This window comes from Mus caroli, chromosome 15, assembly GCF_900094665.2.
Source record: "Mus caroli chromosome 15, CAROLI_EIJ_v1.1, whole genome shotgun sequence".
Taxonomy (NCBI): domain Eukaryota; kingdom Metazoa; phylum Chordata; class Mammalia; order Rodentia; family Muridae; genus Mus; species Mus caroli.
The window spans coordinates 69,999,933-70,020,383 of NC_034584.1; the positions used below are offsets into that span (position 1 = coordinate 69,999,933).

The window sequence follows — 20,451 nt, forward strand, 5'->3', positions numbered from 1 at the left end:
CCTGGGCCTTACCTGCCTCCTCACCAGACACACCTACAGGTACGGGAAGCCACTGGTATTTGACCTGCGTCAAGTGAACCTGTTCCCAGTAGTACAGCAACAGCTGGAGGTCGTGCAGACTGGCCTGGCGCAGGCCCTGTTGAATCGTGGGCTGCTGGCAAAGGAAGGGTATCTGTCACTGCTTCGGCCAACAGACGGACCTGAGTATGACCCCTCCCAGTTCCAAGAGGCTCGCCTAGAGAACTTCCGCCTCTTCTTTGTCACCCAAGTTAAGTGGCCCCCAGCTGACCAGCTGCAGACCCTGCTCCCAGTGCGTGTGCAGATGCCCAGTGGAAGGTTCTAGTCACACCCCAATAAAGCGTGTGCCTACGGCATTTATGTGCACAATTCCATAGCCCCCGCCAGTCTGGACCCAAGCTAGAGGACAGTGGCTTTTAAATGCTCTAGGGAACTGGTGCCAGTGTAAGGGATGATATGGGAAGGCAGCCTTGACCACTGGGGCTCACAGGGCAGGAGGATCGGTATGAGCAGGCAGGACAAAAGGACAAGAGAAGGTAAAACGTAGGTAACTTTATTCTTCTTAAACCACAAAATAGAGTCTTTGGTTGTACAAACATCACTAGTTACAGTCTCGCCACGAGATCCCGGCTATGGGGCAGTTAATCAGAAGCCAGAACTCCTGAGGGGGTCTCTTTAAAATGCTAACACCAAGGCTAACAGACTTGGGATAAGGGAGGTGATGAAGCTGGCAGGCTCCCCACCCTAAGTCTGGGGAGGCACCTGGCCCTAGGAGGGCACAGGGCCCAGGCCCCGGCGTCCTGGCCGCACAGACCGACGGCTGCTGCACAGCGTCATGTCTTCAGGGCCCACAGCGCCAGGTGAGGGCCTGCCAAGGAGCACCAAGGCCACTTCTCCATCTTCTTCCTGGGAGCCTGGTAGGGCAGGGTAGGCTGTGAGCCAAGGGCAGCCAAAACTCTGGGTATAGGGCCCTCACCCCAGACAGGCGCCTACTCACCAGGACTGGGAGATGCTTCCAAAGTCCTCAGCTCCTCCACGAAATCTGGTGACTGATGGGGAGACAAGCTGGTCAGGGCAGGTCCCAGACCTGCCTGAACTTACCCATGCAGGCATGGCTGTCAGGGGCTAGGCCCACAGAGCCTAGGTCATTGGTCAGAGTACACTGGGCTGAAAACAAGGTGGGTAGGGAGGCCCCACATACAGGAAACAGTAGGAAGCACAGAAAGGACTGGAGGAAGGCAGGGGACAGGCAAGGATGGGTTGGGAGGAGCGTGCAGATGGGCCAAGCGGCCTCCAGTACCTGGATGTCATACACAGGTCTGGAAGAGGGCAGGGCTGCGAAGGCCCTGTAGTCAAACTTCTTTCCAGACAAAGGCTTGAAAAGACAGCATGAGGGAAAGGCAGAGTGCAAGGGAGGTGAGGCTGGGGGAGTCTAGAGCCCTGCTGCCTCAGGCCACAGTACGGGGGAAGGGTCTTAGATGTAGGCTCCTTACCAAGCGTCCAGGGGAGGCACTGGTCTGGAGGCCGAAGTCTAAGGGAACAAGAAGAGAGTTAGGAGTTCTCCCAGCAGGTGGAGCCCCGCTGGCCCCTGGAAACACATACCTTCCAATGGTGTGGGTGATGGGGTGGGTGCAGGTGAAGGGGCCTCAGCCAGCCGTTCCAAGGGTCCTCTCTTGCCACGGCCTTCCTGGGACTTGCTAAGGACCATCTGTGCACGGAGAGCATCCTGCTCCAGAGATTTCATTCTGTGGAACCAAAGAGGATGCTGCTGACTGGACCTTGTGTATGTGCGTGGTCTGGTAGGCGGTAGGGAGGCACTCACCTGGCTGCCCTCCACAGAGCTCGCTTCTCTGCCTCTAGAGCCCGTCGCTCTGCAGGAGACAGGGCCCGTTCCGGGGCAGGAAGCTCGGGGCTCTGCATGCGTAACCGTTCCTGATGGCGTCGCTCAGCTTTGGCTGTCCTCACAGGGGCGTTGCCTCCCAGGGGTGGGGGTGATGATGGGCTAGGGCTGGAGCAGCAGACAGGGCTATTTGTGAGAAAGGGGATGAAGCAGACAAGCCAGGTAGTGGGGCTTGGCCTCCTGTACTCACCCCCCTGCATGGCTTGGCACAGCCCAGGGCTGCTCAGCCTCCTGCTGATCATCTGGGGACTCCCTGCCTGAGGCGAGCCCCATGTCAGGCCCTGAGGTTACTGCTTCTTCCCGAAGCATCTGCGCCCTCTTCTGCTGCAGCTTGCGAGCTGTGGACAGGAAGACATATCAGACAAGGCTAGGTCATCACTCCACCCAGGCCTCTCCTCAAGTTAGGCTCCTCACCTTCCTCCTCCTGCATCTTCCGCAAGTCATCAGCACCCACCAGGGACACGCGCTTTGGGGGACCCTCTGCTTGAGGCACCCGTACCTCCAGCTCGAAGTACTTTTGTCGTTCACGGAAGGACAGCTGCTCTGGGGAGGCTGCGGGACCAGGTGTTGGAGGCTAGAGGGGGAGTGGGCCCTCAGACTTGGCTGCTGTTTCTCTTGGGGCCCTCACCTTGGGTGCCCACTCTATAGAGCACACAGTAGCAGCAGGGCACCACCGCACATACCTGGGTAGCACTGTTCTCAGGAGGATGCACAGTGGGCACAGCTGCGAAGGCCCTATACGCCTGCTTCACATTGGCTGGCAGTTCATCAGGGGAGGGTGGCTGGGGAAACACCCACGAGTGAGGTTGGGCGGCTGTCCCAGTGCAGCCACTGCCCAGACCCACCTCTGTATCCTCCAACCACCGCTGACCCCCACCCCCATCGTGCTCTGGAAGCAACTGCTCCACCCTCACCCACTACGGAATAGGACACTCACAGAACAGGGACCACCTCTGCCCCTGGGGGCCGGGGAGTTCCTTGGCCAGGCCTGAGCCAATGGCTGGATCACCCCCGGTTTTGTCTGTAAAGGTGAAGGGAACAGTGGCAGAGGAGAGCAGGATCAGAGGTCCAGGAGTGAAAGCAGGGAAGGGGAGGAAGAGGAGGAGGAGGAGGAGAAGAGAAAGACAGAGAGCACGCTGGAGACAAGGCAGGCTACAAGGACACACTCATTCAAATATCTATCTTGGCAGGGTTGAGGCTAGGAGCTAGGCGGGAATGGCCCTGTGCCCACCCCCACCCTGTAATGCACCGTCAGGAATGCTGTTCCATGAAGTGGGGATGTTGGGAGTAGGCGGGACCCATAGACACGAAGGGCAACTGTACAGAAACAATCTTATGCTCATCTTTTGGATGCCTGAACTCCAGCAGTGTCCCTGCCTTCATCAAGGTCAGGTTTAATCAGAAAGGTATCCCTGGACAAAAAAGTATGACACCACCACCCCAAAGGACCCTGCATACCAGTACCCATCTGCTGCCCCAGTGGGGCACCTGTAACTGGTATGCTCACTTGCTGACTGCCAGGGGAACAGGGAGCCTCAGTCATCTTCCCTCCAGTGGTCACAGATGGTCCCTTGAGGAAGAAGGCAGTGGTTGGAAAGGAGAGTCACCTAGGCTAGCAGTCTACCAGGGAAGGAACGGGTCTGAGCATTTATCCTGGCAGCACAGAGACAGCTCCTGTGTGTCCTAACCTGACCACAGTCCAGGGGTGTCACCAGTTAGGCCTGGATGACCAGGAGGCCTCCATAAAGGACTTTCCTTCTCCAAGGCCCTAGCCTCCTCTGCTCTCCCCAGGGCCTAGGTTTGACAGTTAGGTGCCTGCTCACAGCAGTGTGTTACTGCCAAGGGTGCAGCCCTAAGTTCTCCAAGGAGAGCTGGGAACAGATGAACAGATTGAAACTAGATAGTTGGGACCCAAAAGTGCACCCACCACTGGTACCTGACCCTGAGAAGCATCTCAGCCTAGACCTGCTGCTCCCTTTCTCAACCCATGCTGGTTTCTCTGCTAGAGTGGCTGGGGAGGGGAGAGAGCACCCAGAAATCCAAATGTGTTACTTGACATCCAGGCCCTTCCTGACCTTTTCCTATCCTCCCCGCCCCGCCCCGCCCGCCACGCACTGTCCTGGCCAAGCCCACCCCTTGGGCACTCACATTCTGGCAATGGTCTCCCAACATCTTCTGGGAATGATAGTTTTGCAAACCTCCCGGAGAACAATGGGGACCAAATGTCCTTTCTGCCTGTCCTCAGGCCCACAACTGCCTTGAAGGCCACATCCCTCCCGAGGCCCGAGTGGCCACTCCCAGACCAGCTGTCAGCACTGCTCAGTCTCCCCCACCCATGAGGTCTCCTTCCACAGGCTGCAGCTGCTGCTTCAGCCCACCCGCTCCATGGTGACCACTCATGAGACCCCTCCAGGATGGCTGTGAGGAATGACAGCTGCCTCCTCTTCCCGGCAGCCTGCCTGAAGCAGGTTAAGCTCTGCCAGGCCAACTCTTTGGGGGTAGATACTAGGGAAGAGGTTAGGGCTTTCAAAGGCCATCCTCTGCACCTATGAGAGGGAATCGTAACTGCCCCAGTGTGAGGAGCCTGACAGCCAAGGGCTGGACATGGAGGTCAGCGGTGGTTGCCTGACTAGTGCATCCAAGAGGCTCGCTCCATCCTGTATCCTCACTGCCAAACAAGAACAACAAAAACCTCAAATGCTGCCTAGCTGGGAGGCAGCGTCACAGCTTTGATAGCTACAAGCCATGCCTGATCTAAGACAAAAGCTCTCTGCATGGTGGCCTTGGGACACAGGCAGCAGCAGTAGCTCCCTCAGACAAGGAAAAGCCTGATAGGCAGACAACAGGTTAGGGACAGGCCATGGTGTAACACCCGGCATGCACCACTTACTCTCTGCAAACTCCCAGCACTGGGCAGGGCGGCCAGGGCACGATAGTCCAGCTTCAGGGGCTCTAGATTCCGACCCTGGAGAACAGAGTGGACCACACTGCTAAGAGATTTACATTCCAGGGATGTGGCTGCCTGCCACCTCTGGGAAGTGTTCACCACTGCAATGTCCTGACAGGAGAGTCTACCCTGGGCTCTGAGCTAGGCCAGTGTGGGACTCACCGTGGTCTCTGCAGACTCAGGATCCCAGGGTAGGGCTTGACTGGCCAACTCTCTCTCCTGTAGGCAGAGCAGACGGTCAGGAACTAGTAGCTCAGAGCCAGTCCCAGGTTACCAGCCACTTTGATCCTGACCTTGCCTGGGCCTTCAGGACTCAGTTCCCGGTCAATGGACGAAATGCTTTCCAGACTGTTCCTGTGGCCAAGGCCTGCTGCAAATGGGTTGGCAATGACACCTGGGGACACCTGAAAGGAAAGAAGTAGGCTGGCGAGGTCCCACTTCTGAGGCAGGCTGAGGCCTGGACCCAAGACCTCACATTCTCAACAACCTGTTGGTCCACCCATGACCCTTGTGTCCCCAGCTTTCCAGGGACAAAGAGGATTTGTGGTCCTAGGTTCATGGTATTACTGTGGGTGTCGGTCATGTCTGCACATGACAGGAATGTAAAGCAGCTATGCTCAGCCATACTGCTTGGTATGGGGATAAAACAAGCTGAGTGTGGTCACTCTGGGGACAAAGGAAGCATGGCCATCACAAAGGCTTGGCAGCAGAATGTCACTCCCAGATGGGTAGGCTGCACCTAGAAGGTAGAGTCTGGGTGCTGAGTGAAACTTCACAAACACTGTAAGGGGAGAGTCACCTCCTGCAGCTTGGTCTTTATGTGGCCCCCTAACAATGGGAGTGGAGGCTGACTCAGACTGTTGCCTGCCTCTGAATCCCGCTCACCTACCTGCACTCCCTAGTTGTGCCTCTCTGGGAGAGGATGTGCCTAGTCCTGCTGGAACCTGATGTCCCAGGGTGGTGTGGTACCCAAAGGGTGGGGGGACAATAGGGAGAGGGACTTGTAAGGGTGGGGAAGGCTGTGATCCAGATATAAAGTGAATAAAAAAAATTACTGAAAAAGAAAGAAGAGAAAAAGAGAAAAAGAGAAAAAGAGAGAGAGAGAGAGAGAGAGAGAGAGAGAGAGGAAGGAAGGAAGGAAGGAAGGAAGGAAGGANGAGAGAGAGAGAGAGAGAGAGAGAGAGAGAGAGGAAGGAAGGAAGGAAGGAAGGAAGGAAGGAAGGAAGGAAGGAAGGAAGGAAGGAAGGAAGAAAACAAAACAGCTGGGTGTGGTAGCGAATACTTTTAATCCCAGCACTTGGGAGGTGGAGGCAGGTAGGTAGGTCTTGGTGAGTTCAAGGTCACTCTAGTCTACCTAATGAGTTCCAGGACAGCCAGAGCTACATAAGAGATCCTGACTTTTTAAAAATCAGAACAAAAATAAAATCCGAACCCATACACAGCTCTAAAGAAAAAGCCTTAATTCATAAATTCTGTGAATGTTGGCAACCAAAGCACCGCATTCTCAAAGGGAGGCAGAACCACAGCTGGATATGGTGGCACACAAATGTGACTGCCACCTGAGAGGGCTTAGGGGACAGCCAACCTTGGCTACACAGGGAGACCTGTTTCAAACAAACCCTGGAGCCAGAAGCATCAAGAAAGCACAAGCTCAGTGAAAGCACAAGCTCAGTGGAAGCAAAACTTCAGGCTGGGAAGCCCAAGGGGGGTCGCGGGGCAGGCTGCAGGCGGGTGGGCGGAGCTCCATGCAAGGCCCAGGGTGAACTCCCCGTCAGGCGGCAGAAGATGTGAAGGTGTGCACTTGCAACAAAAGAGCAGCCAAGGCATCTTGAGACAGATGGAAGGGACCGTGGTTATAGCAGAGACTGCATGGACAGGAAAGGGCTCCTCAAAGGCTCTTGGTCAGCTCTCAGGGGCCCATAGCTTCTCACTAGCCTTGCTCTTCAGACAGGATTCAGACGAAGATCCAGCCAAGACAGGCCTTAGCAGGCCTCAGCACACACAGATACACAGCTGCTTCCCTACACTCATGAGCCTCCTGTGTACTGTAGGAGCAGCCTAGGTTACTGCAGCAGGGACCAGATGCATGCATAGCCAAGGGACCCAGGACCACAGCAGCTCCAACACTGAGGTCCTCACTCTTTCCAGAGAGCTTTGTTCCGAACTCAAAAACTGAAGTCTGCATGAAGCAGCACTTTTAAATACGCATGCTAATGTAAGGAAACAAAAGCGTTTTCTTTATGTTGAAGTCATCCGAGCTTCTTCCCCAGGACATAGGAGTCCCCTGGGGAGAAGTGGGACAAGGACAACCTCCAGCCCAAGGGAGTAGCACCTCACAGAGGCTCCATCTGGCCCAGGATCCATCTAGATGGGAGGACAAAGTAACTTGTGTGCCATCCAAGTGATGCTCACAAGCTCGTCCGGGACAAAGTGCAGGGTGTGTGGCCAGAGGGTATCTTTCTGCCAGCATCTGACAGGAAGTCACTAATCCAAAGATTTACTACAAGAAGACCAACCAACCCAGGATGTCTGCACGTCCCTAAGGTTGAAGCGATAAACCCGACAGGGAGTGGTAATACAGCCGCCAATACACTAGAGACCAGAATGGCTCACAAGGATGTCTGGGAACAGCAGGCAGCCAGTGCACATGAAGGTCCCTTCAAGACCCACTTGGACCTACAGGTGAAGATGTGGAGGGGTCCCGAGGACTGCAGGTAGAAAGCAGGACAATGATGAAGCATGCACCTGGAGAGCCTAGAGGGAGGCCTGTCCAGAGCGCGCTTGCCTCTTGGGCCTAGGCCTAGTGCTGATGGCTGGATACTCTTGTTCTGCTCCAGGGAGCAAGAGAACAATAGTTGCTCTCTCTACCCTGTGCCCATGCCCTGTGGTATACAAAAACAAAGCCAGTGACCAGAAAGTGAGAGTAAGCTCTGCCAAGGGACTGCCAGAGGGGTACCCTAAGGGCCAGCAGGGCTAGGGAGCTACCTTTGCCTTGGGAGGTCAGATTCAGGGGGACTGGGCAGGGCTCCTTGTCCTTTCAGCCAGCTGCCACATGCTCTCAAGTACTGCCTTCTCAGAGACCTTCTCTCAGGAACTAATCACACGGACAGACACACCCACCTCTGCACTGCCTACCTGCCCAGACCACAGCCTCCAGTACAATGACCAGCAAAGGGCCTACTAGACACAGTACCCACCACTGCCACAAAGCTCAGTACTGTGCAGACTCTAAAGGTCAATGCTAGGTCAGCACTAGTCCCCAGCGTAGACAACTAACCTCCAGGGCTGTGGTGGTGCTGGTGTCAAAACCATCACAGACAAGCACGGTAAGGGTGTCGCCCACGCTGCGCAGCAGCTGCACTGCCTCCGCATGGGTAAGGCCCAGCAGGCTCTGTTGGTTCACTTCTAGCAGCCGCAGCCCCACACGCAGCCGCCCATCACGCCCGGCAGCTCCTGTGGGGCTCACCTGTAGGAAGAACAGTGTGAGACCAGCAGCAGCCACCTATCTACGTACGGTCTCATGAAGAAAGAGCCCTCACCTTGGAGATAAAGATGCCCTCATCTGTAGGGTCACAGGGGTTCCCCGCGTGACCCTTGGCACCTCCACGGATGCTGATACCCAGCTTCTCCCCAGGGGCCTTCTGGATGCAGAGTTCCCGCATGCCCGGGGGTGGTGGGTCCCTCCGCACAAGCAGACACAGCTCCAGGCAGGGCCTGAGCAGGGCACTGACTGCCTCTTGATGTGTGGCCTCCCGAACATCCTGCCCATTCACTGCTAGGATGCGGTCCCCAACCCGAAGGCCACAGCGAGCAGCCAGGCCCCGAGGAAGCACCTGCAGGGTAGGAGAGAGAATCCAGTAGACCGGGCTGCAGTGATGGCGGCTGCCCTGAGAGTTGCCTGCCAGGCTTACTTACCTTGGAGATGAATACACCGGGATCTTGGACACCAAACGGGTGGCTGGAGTGGTCAGAACCTCCTACAATGCTAAGCCCCAATGGGCCACCAGCCCTGGGCAGGCAGATTTCCTGGGGACATAGGGTGGACCTCAGTCAGAACAGGGCAAGGGTTAAAGGGACCAACATACTGGCCATGGGCTCTGCAAGGACGGGAAGGACGGGCCTATGCTGCCCATCTCCCTATCTGTGGGGCAGTCTGCTACCCAGATATGCACATAGCCCAACATCTACACATCCTTCCGGACTACAGCATGTAACAGCAGGCTACTGACAGACGATTATGCTTGGGCAGTACAATGGAAAACACCACGGAGGCTGACTGGGATGCCTTAGCTTCTTGGGCTTGTGCAGAAAGGCTGTGTATTGAGGGGTCAAGGGCACCACAAGCAAACAGCCCCCAGAATCAACCAACCAGGGCTCAGAAGGGCTCCCAGGGAGCCTCTGTGGGTCTGAGCTAGGTCCTCTGTGGATGCTGTAGTTGCATATCTTAGTGTTTTTGTGGGACTCCTGACAATAGGAGCGGGGGCTGAGTTTGACTCTTGCCTGCTTTGGGGACCCCTTCCTCTCCTGAATTGCCTCCTCAAGCCTTAATTGAGGGGATGAATCTAGTCTCACTGCAACTTGATATGGCACGTATACTAAGTTGCAGACCCTGGGAGGCCTGCTCTTTTCTGAAGGGAAGAGGAAGAGGAGGGGATGGCGGGGAGATAGGAAGAGGCGAGGGAGGGAGGACTGGAAGGAGAGGAACTACACTTGGGATGTAATACATGAAAAGAATAAATAAGAAAAACCCCCTGCAATTAACAAAGAAGAAAGGCTGTGTACTTCGTTCTGCCTAGCGTGACCACACCACTGCTGACAGAGGGTCCTGGGACTGAGCAGGACATGGGTGGGTGGTGTCTCACCTCCACAGGGTATGGTCCTTCCAAGGCAGTGGCCAAGAGGCTAGGGGACAGCCTAGGTAGCAGAGGTTCCCCGGGGACGGCAGTGCTCACGGTAGCAGCAACAGTAGCAGCAGGGGTTGGGGAGGAATGGGGGGGAGGGCTAGGTGGGTAAGTCCCTCCAGTCTCCCTCTCCAGAAGCAGGGAGATGGTAGGGGAAGCAGCAGTCAGCAGGGAGACAGCATGGTCGTGCCGTGCCTCAGTCATGTCCACTCCATTGATCTGCAGGGACACTCACATCAGAGAGGGGAAGCAGGACAAACAAACAGCATTAGTCAGGCAACACCCGGCCCCACTCACCGAGAGGACACGGTCGCCAACCTGTAGAGTGCCTGCCCGGTGAGCAGCCCCTCCCTCTGCAATGCGGGATATAAAGATGCCCTGTAAGGATGGAGAAGCCACACTAAAGCCACGATACTGGAGATCTGACATGCCTCTGCCCATCAGGGATAGCCCCCTCTATGCCCCACACACCACTAACTCACCCCATCACCAGCCCGGTAAGGTGTGGAGCCCTTTCCACCAGCAATGCTGAAGCCCAGCCCCTTTTCACTGCGCACGAGACAGGCAGCATGGCGCTGACGGAGGGGTACAGGAGTCTCAGGCTGGAGCAGGGGAAGGCGCAGGCCACCTCCCCGCCACTCTCGGGGACTATAGTCATCTTCAGGACGTAAGGGGGTAATAGTGACTGCGTTCTCCGGCTCCACCATTCTTTCCCTCCACACTCGCATCTGCACAGCAGCACCTGCCCCCCGAAGTGCTTCCACGGCCTCATGGTGCTCTGCGTCCTGCAAGGCTACACCATTCACCTGTGGGCAACAGAAGGCCACGGCCATGGCACAATCAGCTTCCAGTTCCAGACACAGCCGGCCTAACATCAGACTGTGTGTGTGTGTGTGCTCTTTCCGTGTTTGTTTCCATGCCATGGTCCAGGCTAACCACTCTATCCTGGTGCCTCCTTCTCAGGACCTGTCATCTGCCTGGCAGAGAACACGGAAGGTATTAAGCTGCCAGCCCCAGTCGCTCGCTCCTAGGTGGACCTGGGATTAGAGTTGAGCAGGAAAGCACGAGGAACAGCAGCTTCCCCTTGGGAGCCCCAGAGCCCTCCTCTGCCTCACTCATCCTTGTCTCCACAGCAAGGTCAAAGCTATCCTAAGAGCTCTCCAATGGCCAAGGGGCCAGACAGAAACCTCCAGGGCTTCCACAGAGGTCTGACCCCACCAGGCTACTCAGAATCTGCCTGGAGCCTCTTGCCAACCCCGAGGGCTGCTTTTTTGTTTTTTAAACTATCCCATCCTCTGTAGAAATGGAGACTAAACCCACAGTGTCATGCACAGTAAGCCAGGGATCTACCACTGACCTAGATCCAGAGGGAGAGAGGACTTGGTGGGGGACTTCTAAGCCTACTGATTAAGAGTGCAATAGCCTTACCCGGTTATCTTTGGGCCCTAGACTTCTGGGGAAGATGGAGACATCCAAGTGTCTGAGTACTCAGGACTCTACGGACCTTAGAGGGCACAGCTGTCCCTTGCTGCAAGGCAAGGGGTCACTACTTACCTCAAGAAGTTTGTCACCAACTCGGACTCCAGCACGGGCTGCAGGGCCCTCTTCAGACACTCGAGAGATGAAAATGCCCTAGAGGAAAAGTGGGGACCAGTCCACAAGAGCACAGGCAGAGGCAGGAACCATTTCCTTATGGGGTGAGGGGTGCAGAGGCCACTGGACAGTAAGAGAACTACTTTCTACAAAGACAGCCCTGGCCTACGCTCTGGAGATGATGCCAAGACCCCAAATACAGTAAGGAACAGCAGGCTTCGAGGCCAGAAGGGCTGCTCTCAGTGCTGGCAAGGCTCTCGCTCATGAAGCTACAACACACAAGTCAAGCTTACGAGAGACTTTTCTGACCCCAGAGCTGTCTGTAGAGGAAACAGCTCAGCTGCCCTGTTAGTTATTCTCGGACTCCTATTACCCTGCTTGATGACCACCCTCTGACCTGTCACCCTGGGGGACCCACGCAGCACATTCTAAAGGACATCTCCTGAGACAAGAGTGGCAGGTGTGCGCAGGAGAGGGCTCAAGGAGACTGGAGACTGGTTACTGGATGGCAGATGCTCACCTCGTCATCTCCTTTGTAGGGGGTAGAGCCTTTTCCCCCTGCGATACTGATGCCCAGGCCCCCCGTCTGCCGCACGATCGTGAGTGTTAACTGGAAACAAGAGTGGACACAGATGTCTGAAAAGAGCCGTGATGCCCTGGTCTTGCAGCAGCAGAAGGGCTGGCTGCAGACACTGCAATCAGCTCATCCCTGGGTATCTGTGCTCACTTGGGTAGCAGAGAGAAGCAGGGAGGCTCCTGCCATTCAAGGGCAGGCACAACTTCTGTGAGCTAGCTCCTGCAGTACAAAGCTAGCTGTCCTCCAGAAAGTGAAGCCTGGCCTTGCTCCTGTATGTAAAGATACCTCACAGCTCACAGGAGGATGTGAAAATGGCCCAATACCACCATTCATCCCGTACAGGGCAGGTTGCCCCAGTGTGGGGACCAGGAGGCCCTAGGGAAGTGGAACCAGAACCCCAGTTCTGTGGCAGCTGTCAGGAACTCTTCTGGGAGAGGATGTGAGTTGGGGGGTCATGGACATGGGAAGAAGTGAGAGCCCGCAGCCCAGGAAGCAAAAGTCAGCAGTAGCCCCGGGCCCAGAGCATAGAGCAGCAGCGAGCAGTACAGACCTCTTCCTCCTCAATGCGAGCAGGCTCTATCAGCAGGTTATTGGCCTGGTCAAACGACACCCCCTGTTAGGACAGGAGCAGCGAGGCATGCAGGTTAGCCACCGCTGGGAAGTGCCACCACCTTCCCCAGCCCTCACCATGAGTAGACAGGACAGAGGAAGACCCATCAAGCCCCTGTGATCTGAGTCAGGACCTTACCCCCTAGATCTCCCAAGTGTGTAAAATCATTAGCATTTCTGCAGACCACATATATAGTGTGGCTTGGATGAAGGCTCCAGAGGGCCAGGTCTATTCTTGGCTGTCTCTGACTTAAGCCCAGAATTTTCCCAGAGATCATATACTAACAGCTTATACTCTCCGGGAAAGGGCTGGACTTTTAATAGCTGGGGCTTTCTCTGGCCTTGACGAGTCCCCAATGAGTGGGTAAGCTCTTTTTGAGACATCGAAATCAAACACAAGGATAAGAGATGCCACTGTCCTACAGATTTGCCGCAATCCCAAAAAGACTTGTCAAGGCACAAGAGCCACAGGATGAGCCATGGGCCAGCAGCAAGGCCTCTAGGCTGGCCGAGGTAGGAAGGATCCTGAGAGAGCCAGCAGCTCCTGAGGGGGACCTTGTCTAAGACTCCCCCGAAACGCACAGGACACAGAGGGACCCTCAGCTTCCAAGTGCCCTTGGCCTCCGACCCCACCAGGTAGGCCCAGGGAGCTGCCAGGAACTTCGAAGATCAATGGCAGGGAATCCTAGGACTAAATGGTAAGCAAGGCCGATCACAGCAAACACATTCATTACCCCTCTCCTGACAGCCAAGGAGCTGGACAAGGGCCTGCCTGTGCCTGTCAGTTTAGGGCCGGATGTCCTCCATGCTGTTACCCACCAGGTTCCAAAGCAGCCTGCTAACAAGCCAGCAGAGCCTGGGTCAGATAGGGGTATGAATGACAAACCTTGACAGAGGGAGCAGAAGCCACAGCCTCTTCTTTGTCATCTTCTTCCGTGGTGGCCTCGCCTTCCTCCTCATCCCTGTTCTCCTCCTCCTCCTCCTCTTCCTCCTCATGGGCTCGAGGAGCCCAAGGTGTGTGTGGGCCATTGTGCCAACCTGCAGTGGGGCCCTCCCTGTCGGTCTGCACCCCTTGCAGCAGGGCCACAACAGCTTCAGGCTGTGGGAGCTTGGAGATCTTGAAGTGCTTCTTGTAGTGGGGTGTGTCTTTGCGGATGAGCCTCTGCCGGCCACTAGGCAGCGGCCAGGCAGCCTCAGGCTGCCCCTCTTCACTTTCACCGTCTTCCCTAGGAATCAGTGTGTCCTCTGCAAAGTGCACTGTGGGCTGAGTGGGAAGAAAGATGAGGGTGGCAGCCTGGCCCTGGCTCAATCCTCTCAGGGCCCAGTTATGGGGCCGACAGGTAACAGCCTGAGGCTGACCAGTCCCCACTGTACGTGTAGAGAGACACAGAGAACTCAGCTGCTAAGATCAGAAGATGCCGTTCTTCCCAGACACACATGGAAATGCAAACGGAAACTTAACAACATATAAAGAGCTAGCAGGGGAACACTATACCCAGGGCAGTGAAGTGGGGGATAGCGTTTAGGGAAAGCCCACAGGTACTAAATCTGACAGTACTGAGCCTGGCTGAGAGAACCCCCTTCCCAGGAACCCTCAGGACCACTGCCCTGTACTGCACTCTGCAAAACTGCCAGAGGATGCCCTTTAATATCTCATTATTGCTCAACCCATAACTGGTGTGGCCCCAATCACACAGCTGCCTCTGGGAGACACACAGATAGGATGAGCAGCATTGACCCCCGGATGCCCTTCTGCCCCGCGGGCTTTCTTCCTGTCTGCTCTTACCTCGTTATAGTCGTCTTCTGTGTACTCCTCCTGTGCAGGCATGGCCTCATGCTGGCCTAACCCTTGTACCTCAGCCGGCAGGATCTCAGGCTCACCTTCCGAGGCTGTGCTTGCTGACGGGACAGAGCCTCCACTCAAGGCAGACTCTGCACTCAGCCTCTTCTCCTACAGCAAGTGGTGATGTCAGGCTGCACAGAAGTTTGTTACCCAGAGGCTACCCCGTGTGGCAGATCTCCTAGGCTTCCTGCTGCCCTGGCCCTAACAGCCCCAGCCCCAGCAGGCTCACTTCTTACAATCACTCCCAGTCTGAATCCAGTCTTGCATGCTCACGCTTCTATGGCTCAGACCTTGGCAATGCCTTCTCCCAGACTCAGGAGAATAAATACTAAGATCCTGGGAGGACATCAACCTCAAGTGAGTTCTCGCCCTAAGTTGGGAGTAGCCATGCACAGTTGGTACACGCACATCCTGTGCATCTAGCCACTGTCTAGATACCTAGAAGCATGCCCCAGCCCCAACAACAGAAGCTCCACAATAAACAAATGACCTGCCCTGTTCTAGCACCTAACTCCTTCCCAGGTTCAGGTGGGAGAATGAAGGGAATAAAGCCTTCCCTCAGCCCAACCTCTGCCACCATGGCGTGCCTAGCACTTGGCCCTGGGACACCCTCACCAGGCTACGCCTTCCTCTGACTCCACAGGGAGGGACTACATGAGAGCCACCCACCTGCACCCTTTGTCCAGCACAACCCTCAGCAGCTGCCTGCCCGTGTGGTTCAAGATCCATTCACCAGCTCATCTGCAGGCCCCTCCCTCACGAAGCCTCTGCCCTCATAGCTCCCACTGCCAGGACGGATGGACACCCAGGGCTCCTGATCTCTTCTCGCCTACCTCCTCTGAAGGCGAGGGTGGGCTGAGGTCAGGCTTGCAGACGAAGGCCTCGTTCCGGCGCTCTTCAATGCCCCTCTTCATCACCTTGAGCTCACTGGGATGAGGTGTGGCCCTACGCTGTAGGCCCTGCCATGGGGACAGGGATGAGGAACAGAGGCCGGGAAGGGGTCAGGCAGGGGTGGGATGGAAGTGCACAGCCCACAGTCCCCACCCCTTCATACCCGCTTCTCGGCCGCAGCTTCCTCAGCATCCTCTTCACCTCCGAGGGTGTCCTCGAACTGGATGACACTGACACGGCTCAGAGGGGCATCGCTACAGCTCTCTGAGGGACTGCTCTGCTGTCCAGCGTCTTCTGTGGGAGGCAGAGTCAGAGACCCATGCTGGGCTCTCTGTTTCACCGCCCGCCATTCAGGGCCCAGCCAACAGCAACCTACCGAGACTTGGCAGGGGCTGCTGGGGCAGCAGGTAGCAGGTGAGCACCTTTTCACCCGTCTGGGCGTCATCCTCAGTCTGGAAGCGGAGCATGGGCTGTGCCTGGTTCTCAGCCAGCCACAGTGCCTTGAGGTTGAGGTGGGTGAGCGCAAACGGCAGACTCCGCAGCCTGGACGCCAGGAGGGCACAGTCAGCTTACAGCAGGATGCCGCCTGGACCCCAGGGGTCACACAGACACTCACCGGTTCCCAGCCACGTCAAGCACGTGCAGCTCAGCCGTATGGGCAAGCTCAGGAGGGAGGACAGCCAGGCGATTGTCTCTCAAAGAGAGGACACTAAGGGCCACACAGCCTCCGATTTCAGGAGGCAGCACCTCAAGATGGTTCCGGTCCACATTGAGGTTAGTCAGCTTGGTCAGCTTGCCCAGCGAGTGGGGTAAGGCCTGCCGCGCAAAGGAAGGGTCTCAGGCTGAGAGAAACCCCTGATTAGGAGGAAAAGGGAGGCCTTGGGAAAGTAAAGGTCTCCCTTAAGGCGAACTCCATAGCTATCAGGGTTCCCCACAGCCCAAAGCAACTATGGTTAGGGGGTCCAGACATAGAACCAGTTGGCACCCTCCTCCACCTTTCCCCCTTAAGGACAGCATACACCCCGCCAGGCTCCCTGACACCCAGACTGTCCTTTCTGGCCCTCACCCATAGCCACCCAGCTCAGCCTACCAAGGCCACGTTTCTGTGCCTCCTCCACTACTCGAGGTACCTGCTACTCACACCTGCTGCTCGTTTCCTCATCACCCTCTTCTCTTACTACCATGACTGTGGGAAAGTTCCACGCTACTGTCTCTCAGTCTGAGACTCACACTACCACAGACATCTCTAGTCTGGTCCTGTGGATCCAAGGCAATCTCATATGTCAAGAGTGCCCTAGCAAGCCCCTCCCTTGGGATAAGCCACCAGCAGCACATGCCACTGCCATCAGGTGCACTGACCGTGCTCATCACACCCTCCCTGAGAGGCTCGGTGCCTCGGGGCTGCCCTACCGTTAACAGGTTCTCCGTGAGGATCAGCTCCGAGAGGTTCTCACAGTCCCCTATGGCCTCAGTGACCTCACACAGCCGGTTCTGGTCCACCTTCAGGATAGACAGCTGCTTCAGCTGACCTGGCATCAAGGAGACATGGTGACTAGACTGAAATCAGGTCAAGCGCACTTGAGTATGTGGGTCCTCCGAATGGCCATAGCCTGGTCCCACATTTCAGTGACAGTGGGCTTCTCTGGGTCTCCAAGATTTCTTATGCTTACCATACCCACCCCCACCCCTCTTACTGCAGACTCGCTCAGCTTCCAAGACTCTTCCCCACCCCTGGTCCTTGGAAACCTACATCCCAATTCTTTCATCACAAACTACCCTGACGCCTGAGTACTAATTGGATGAGTGGTTATCTGATCTTGGCCTTAGCTTACTGAACCTGCCCTCTTTGGACACCTCTGACCTGGGTTAAGTCAGATCCTAGCCCAAGCCCCTCTCTGGCACCTAGAGGTCACTGGTGAGTGGCACACTGACCGATGCCCTCTGGCAGCCGCTGAAGCAGGTTCTGGGAAAGCAGCAGATCCGTGAGCAGTGCCAGCCCACCCAATTCCACAGGCAGCTCCTCCAGCCTGTTCTCTGACACATCCAGGCACACCAGCCGCCGCAGATTGCCTAGCTCCTGCAGACAGACAAAAGGTCAAAGGGCAGCAGGTAGGGGATAAAGCCAGTCCCACCCTCACTTACCGGGGGCAGCGCTGACAGTTGGTTTCGGTCTAGCCACAGCTCCCGAAGGTTAGGCAGAGCCCCCAGGGTGTCAGGCTGCAAGAATGGACAAAGACAGGAGAAAGCAGTGTGACACCCAGGAGCAGCAGCTGCCCCACAGCACACCCTTGCTTCCCCAGGCAGCCCTCACTGCACCAGCACTTCCAGGTCGTTGCCTCCTAGATCCAGCTGTTCCAGCTTCACCAGGAAAGACAGGGACCTACAGAAGACAACATCTGCATGTGGCCACTTAGGCCACGCCCCAGCGTAGCTCTACCACAGTTGGGTGGAGGCTCCAAACTTACGCAGGGAGAGATTTAAGCAGGTTCTCCCGGAGTTCCAGGGTCACCAGATTGGCCAGGCTGAAAAGAGACCAAGGGCCAGGGCTGAGGAAGGCAGAACCAAGACAAGCACTGCCTATACCCATATCCACTCATCAAGGGGCACTCACTTGCCCACATCTCCAGGCAGTGCCTGCAGGGACACATCATTCAGGGCCAGGTGAGCCAGGCTGCGTAGCTGTGTGAAGCCATCCGGAAGCCTGGAGAAACAAAGCAACACAGGCCTCAGATACTCACGGAAGAGCTCTAGACCCTGCCATGGCCAAGAGCCAACCCACACTGTGGGCTAACGCTTACCTGGACAGGGGGTTCCCACTGAAGTCTGCAATCTCCAGAGCCTTACAGAACTTTATGCTCTCAGGTATCTCAGGAATATCTGTGTGCGGAGAGGGGTTTGCCGTGAGGATGGCACGCCTCAGGAGCTCCTACGCTCCCCTCTATGTTCACGGAGTGCCACCCAGCCCCCCCCCCTACCATTCCGGGACACGTCTAGCTCCACCAGCTGCATGAAGTTGGCCACTTCAGGAGGCAGCCGCTGGATCTCGTTGTCACTGAGGCCCAACTTTCGCAAGTTCAACAGTCGGAAGAAGGGCTGTAGGCAGAAGATGTGATCAGGGGAACAGGCTCTACAGCCAAAGCCCTATGGGTATGGGAGAGTTTCCAAACCAGGAGGATCATGGCCACAGGGTCCTGGACCTCTTTGTATCCCAGGTCACACAAGGTTCTGCGGGTCTAGCCCTGATACCCAGTGTGCTGAAAAACCAGACAAAGAAGCCTGCAAAACACATCCCTGCCCACCTGATGCCTGGTCCCCCTTGTGTCATTTGTCACATGTACCACTGCTGTTCTGCAATGATACTCTGCAACTGCTGAGGCGAACTCTCCTAAGATACTGTCAGACCTACGCGCTCTTATCTCTCTGCGGAAAGCCCACCTCTCACTATTACCCAGATGTCACCCAGATAACATGCCCCAGGCAAGACATCAGCAGCTCCCAAATGGATAGCCCCTGCCCTCTGCCCTATGGGTCAGTCACTCTCAGTGTCCTACCGACTACCCAAACTACCTCTTCTAAAGGAGTTTGGAGCTCTTCAGGAACCCCAACAATGAACAGCAAGAGCTTGGCAAAGAGAGAACAACAATAAAAACACCAGAGAGCACCGGGGTGGGTTGTGGGTGGTGCACATCTTTAGTACCCGTAGAGGCAAGTGGATCTCTGAGTTCTAGGCCAGCCTGGTCTACAGAATGAATTCCAGGATAACCAGGGTTACGAAGGGGAAACCCTGTCTCAAGAAACAACAGAACAAAAAAAGCAATAACAACAACAACAACAAAAGGCACCAGAGAGAAACACAAGTGCAAAATGTCCAAGATTCACACACGGATACCATAAAGGTCTATGAAGAACACCCCCAATGCCACCAGCCTGCAAGAATATCAGACCACTGAGTCCCCTATCTCAGAAAAGTAAATCCTACATAACCTGCCTCCTTTGGCCTTCTTTCTAGTGTGGCCTCAGAACAACCAACAACGAAAACCCCAACAACAAACCCGACAGGAAGGAACACAGACAGCGAAAGGTGGGCTCTCCGCTAAGCGATGACAGAATAGATCTGACACTGCAACTATCTTAGGAGAGTCCCACTCAGCACTGCAAACCTCTCCTCCCAAAACGAAGGCAGAACACAGTGCAAGAAAACCAACTCCCTACCCTTAAAGTAGCCCAACTAGCTGTAACAGTTGCTAACCAGGGTCGGTCTCGCACCCTGGACCCATCCTCCTCCTGTGCTCTCACGAGCTTCTCTGTTGGCTCCCCTTTTAGGTTCAGTATCCACTCAGTCCCCAGACAGGTTGCCACCAGGTGCCAACACCGGCGGCTGGAGGAGGGTGGGGCTGGCTGGGGCGGGGCTCTGACCAGTAGGAACCTGCAGGGCCGGCTGGAGGTTGCGGTGCCCAGCCCGGGCAGCGCCTGCTGAGATCTCGCTCCAGCCGGCTGCCCCAGAAGTCATACACCACCCCGAGAACTGAGCGCGGGGCAGCAGGTGCGGCGGCCGCTCACCTTGGGTAGCTCGCGCAGCTGGTTGGCGTCGAGGAGCAGCTCCTCCAGGCTACGACTGTAGCGGTAAATCTCCTCTGGCACAACCTGCAGCGAGCAGTGCCGCTTATCCACCGACTCCACGTGCCGGTTGCAACGCCAGAGCGGGATGCACTTCAGCATGATGCGGGCAGGCAGTGAGCGCGGGCTCGGGAGGCGCTCGGCGGGCTCGGGCCGGGGGGCGGGGCTCGGCCCGCATGAGCGCCGAGCGCGGGCGGAGCGGCGCGCGCGGGGGTGGGGCGGGCAGCCGGGTCCCGGACTGCGGCCGGGGTCGGCGCTCGGCTCGGCCCGCGTTCAATACGAGCTGTGGGCTCCGACGGCGGCACACAGCTGGCAGCGCGGCCTGACCCGGCAGCGCTTTCTTAGGCGCTGGGGGCGCGGCGGCGGCTCCGCATCCCGCCCGGCCTGCTCACCTAGCAGCTCATCCGCCCGCAGCACCGCAGCCGGAACCGCCGCCGCTGCCCGCGACAACCGCCCAGCCGCGCAGCCCGCCGGGAAGCCTAGGCCCGCCCTCTCTGCTCAAAACTACAGCTCCCAAAGGGCCACGCGGCGTGGCGTCTCCGACGACCCGTAGCG

The 20,451-nt window shown here is 56.6% G+C and overlaps 2 protein-coding genes across 10 annotated transcripts in view; one reads left to right on the forward strand and one right to left on the reverse strand.

Moving 5' to 3' along the window:
• The window catches only part of Iqank1 (IQ motif and ankyrin repeat containing 1), a 37,036-nt gene extending 36,672 nt beyond the window's left edge, over positions 1 to 364 (forward strand). The window contains exon 13 of the mRNA XM_029470066.1: positions 40 to 364. Within this exon, the coding sequence (XP_029325926.1) occupies positions 40 to 343 (304 nt within the window). The 3' untranslated portion in view covers positions 344 to 364. The remainder of the gene's footprint in view (positions 1 to 39) is intronic.
• Positions 365 to 555: 191 nt separating this feature from the next.
• On the reverse strand, positions 556 to 20,395 carry Scrib (scribble planar cell polarity protein). 9 transcript variants are annotated; one of them, XM_021182979.1, is made up of 38 exons: positions 19,840 to 20,395; positions 18,255 to 18,372; positions 18,078 to 18,156; positions 17,891 to 17,980; positions 17,745 to 17,801; positions 17,596 to 17,659; positions 17,422 to 17,496; positions 17,212 to 17,356; positions 16,690 to 16,808; positions 15,896 to 16,095; positions 15,656 to 15,822; positions 15,443 to 15,573; positions 15,222 to 15,347; positions 14,332 to 14,496; positions 13,432 to 13,809; positions 12,487 to 12,549; positions 11,880 to 11,969; positions 11,321 to 11,398; positions 10,249 to 10,572; positions 10,064 to 10,144; positions 9,728 to 9,985; positions 8,781 to 8,891; positions 8,405 to 8,698; positions 8,143 to 8,331; positions 5,159 to 5,269; positions 5,028 to 5,084; positions 4,809 to 4,883; positions 3,426 to 3,488; positions 2,856 to 2,939; positions 2,602 to 2,700; positions 2,333 to 2,492; positions 2,109 to 2,256; positions 1,841 to 2,026; positions 1,621 to 1,763; positions 1,512 to 1,549; positions 1,319 to 1,393; positions 1,016 to 1,067; positions 556 to 932 (listed from the first exon to the last, which is right to left on the reverse strand). In XM_021182979.1, exons 1-38 carry the CDS (start codon positions 19,996 to 19,998, stop codon positions 787 to 789), a joined length of 4,998 nt encoding a protein of 1,665 aa, XP_021038638.1. In that variant the 5' UTR covers positions 19,999 to 20,395; the 3' UTR covers positions 556 to 786. The 9 variants fall into 9 exon arrangements, with proteins under 9 accessions (XP_021038638.1, XP_029325784.1, XP_021038640.1 ...); XM_029469924.1 differs by having other exon boundaries at positions 15,443 to 15,570; positions 19,840 to 20,053; XM_021182981.1 differs by lacking the exon at positions 2,856 to 2,939.
• Between the last annotated feature and the right edge of the window lie 56 nt (positions 20,396 to 20,451).

What these genes read in the sequence shown, in the direction of transcription:
- Scrib (XM_021182979.1), bottom strand. Translation starts at nt 19,998, where the DNA reads ATGCTGAAGTGCATCCCGCTCTGGCGTTGCAACCGGCACGTGGAGTCG. An exon ending in GCGGCTGCCAGAGGGCATCG is followed by an intron (nt 16,809 to 17,211) that starts GTCAGTGTGCCA and finishes CCTTGATGCCAG; the next exon opens with GTCAGCTGAAGCAGCTGTCT. An exon ending in TTGGCGACCGTGTCCTCTCG is followed by an intron (nt 9,986 to 10,063) that starts GTGAGTGGGGCC and finishes GTGTCCCTGCAG; the next exon opens with ATCAATGGAGTGGACATGAC.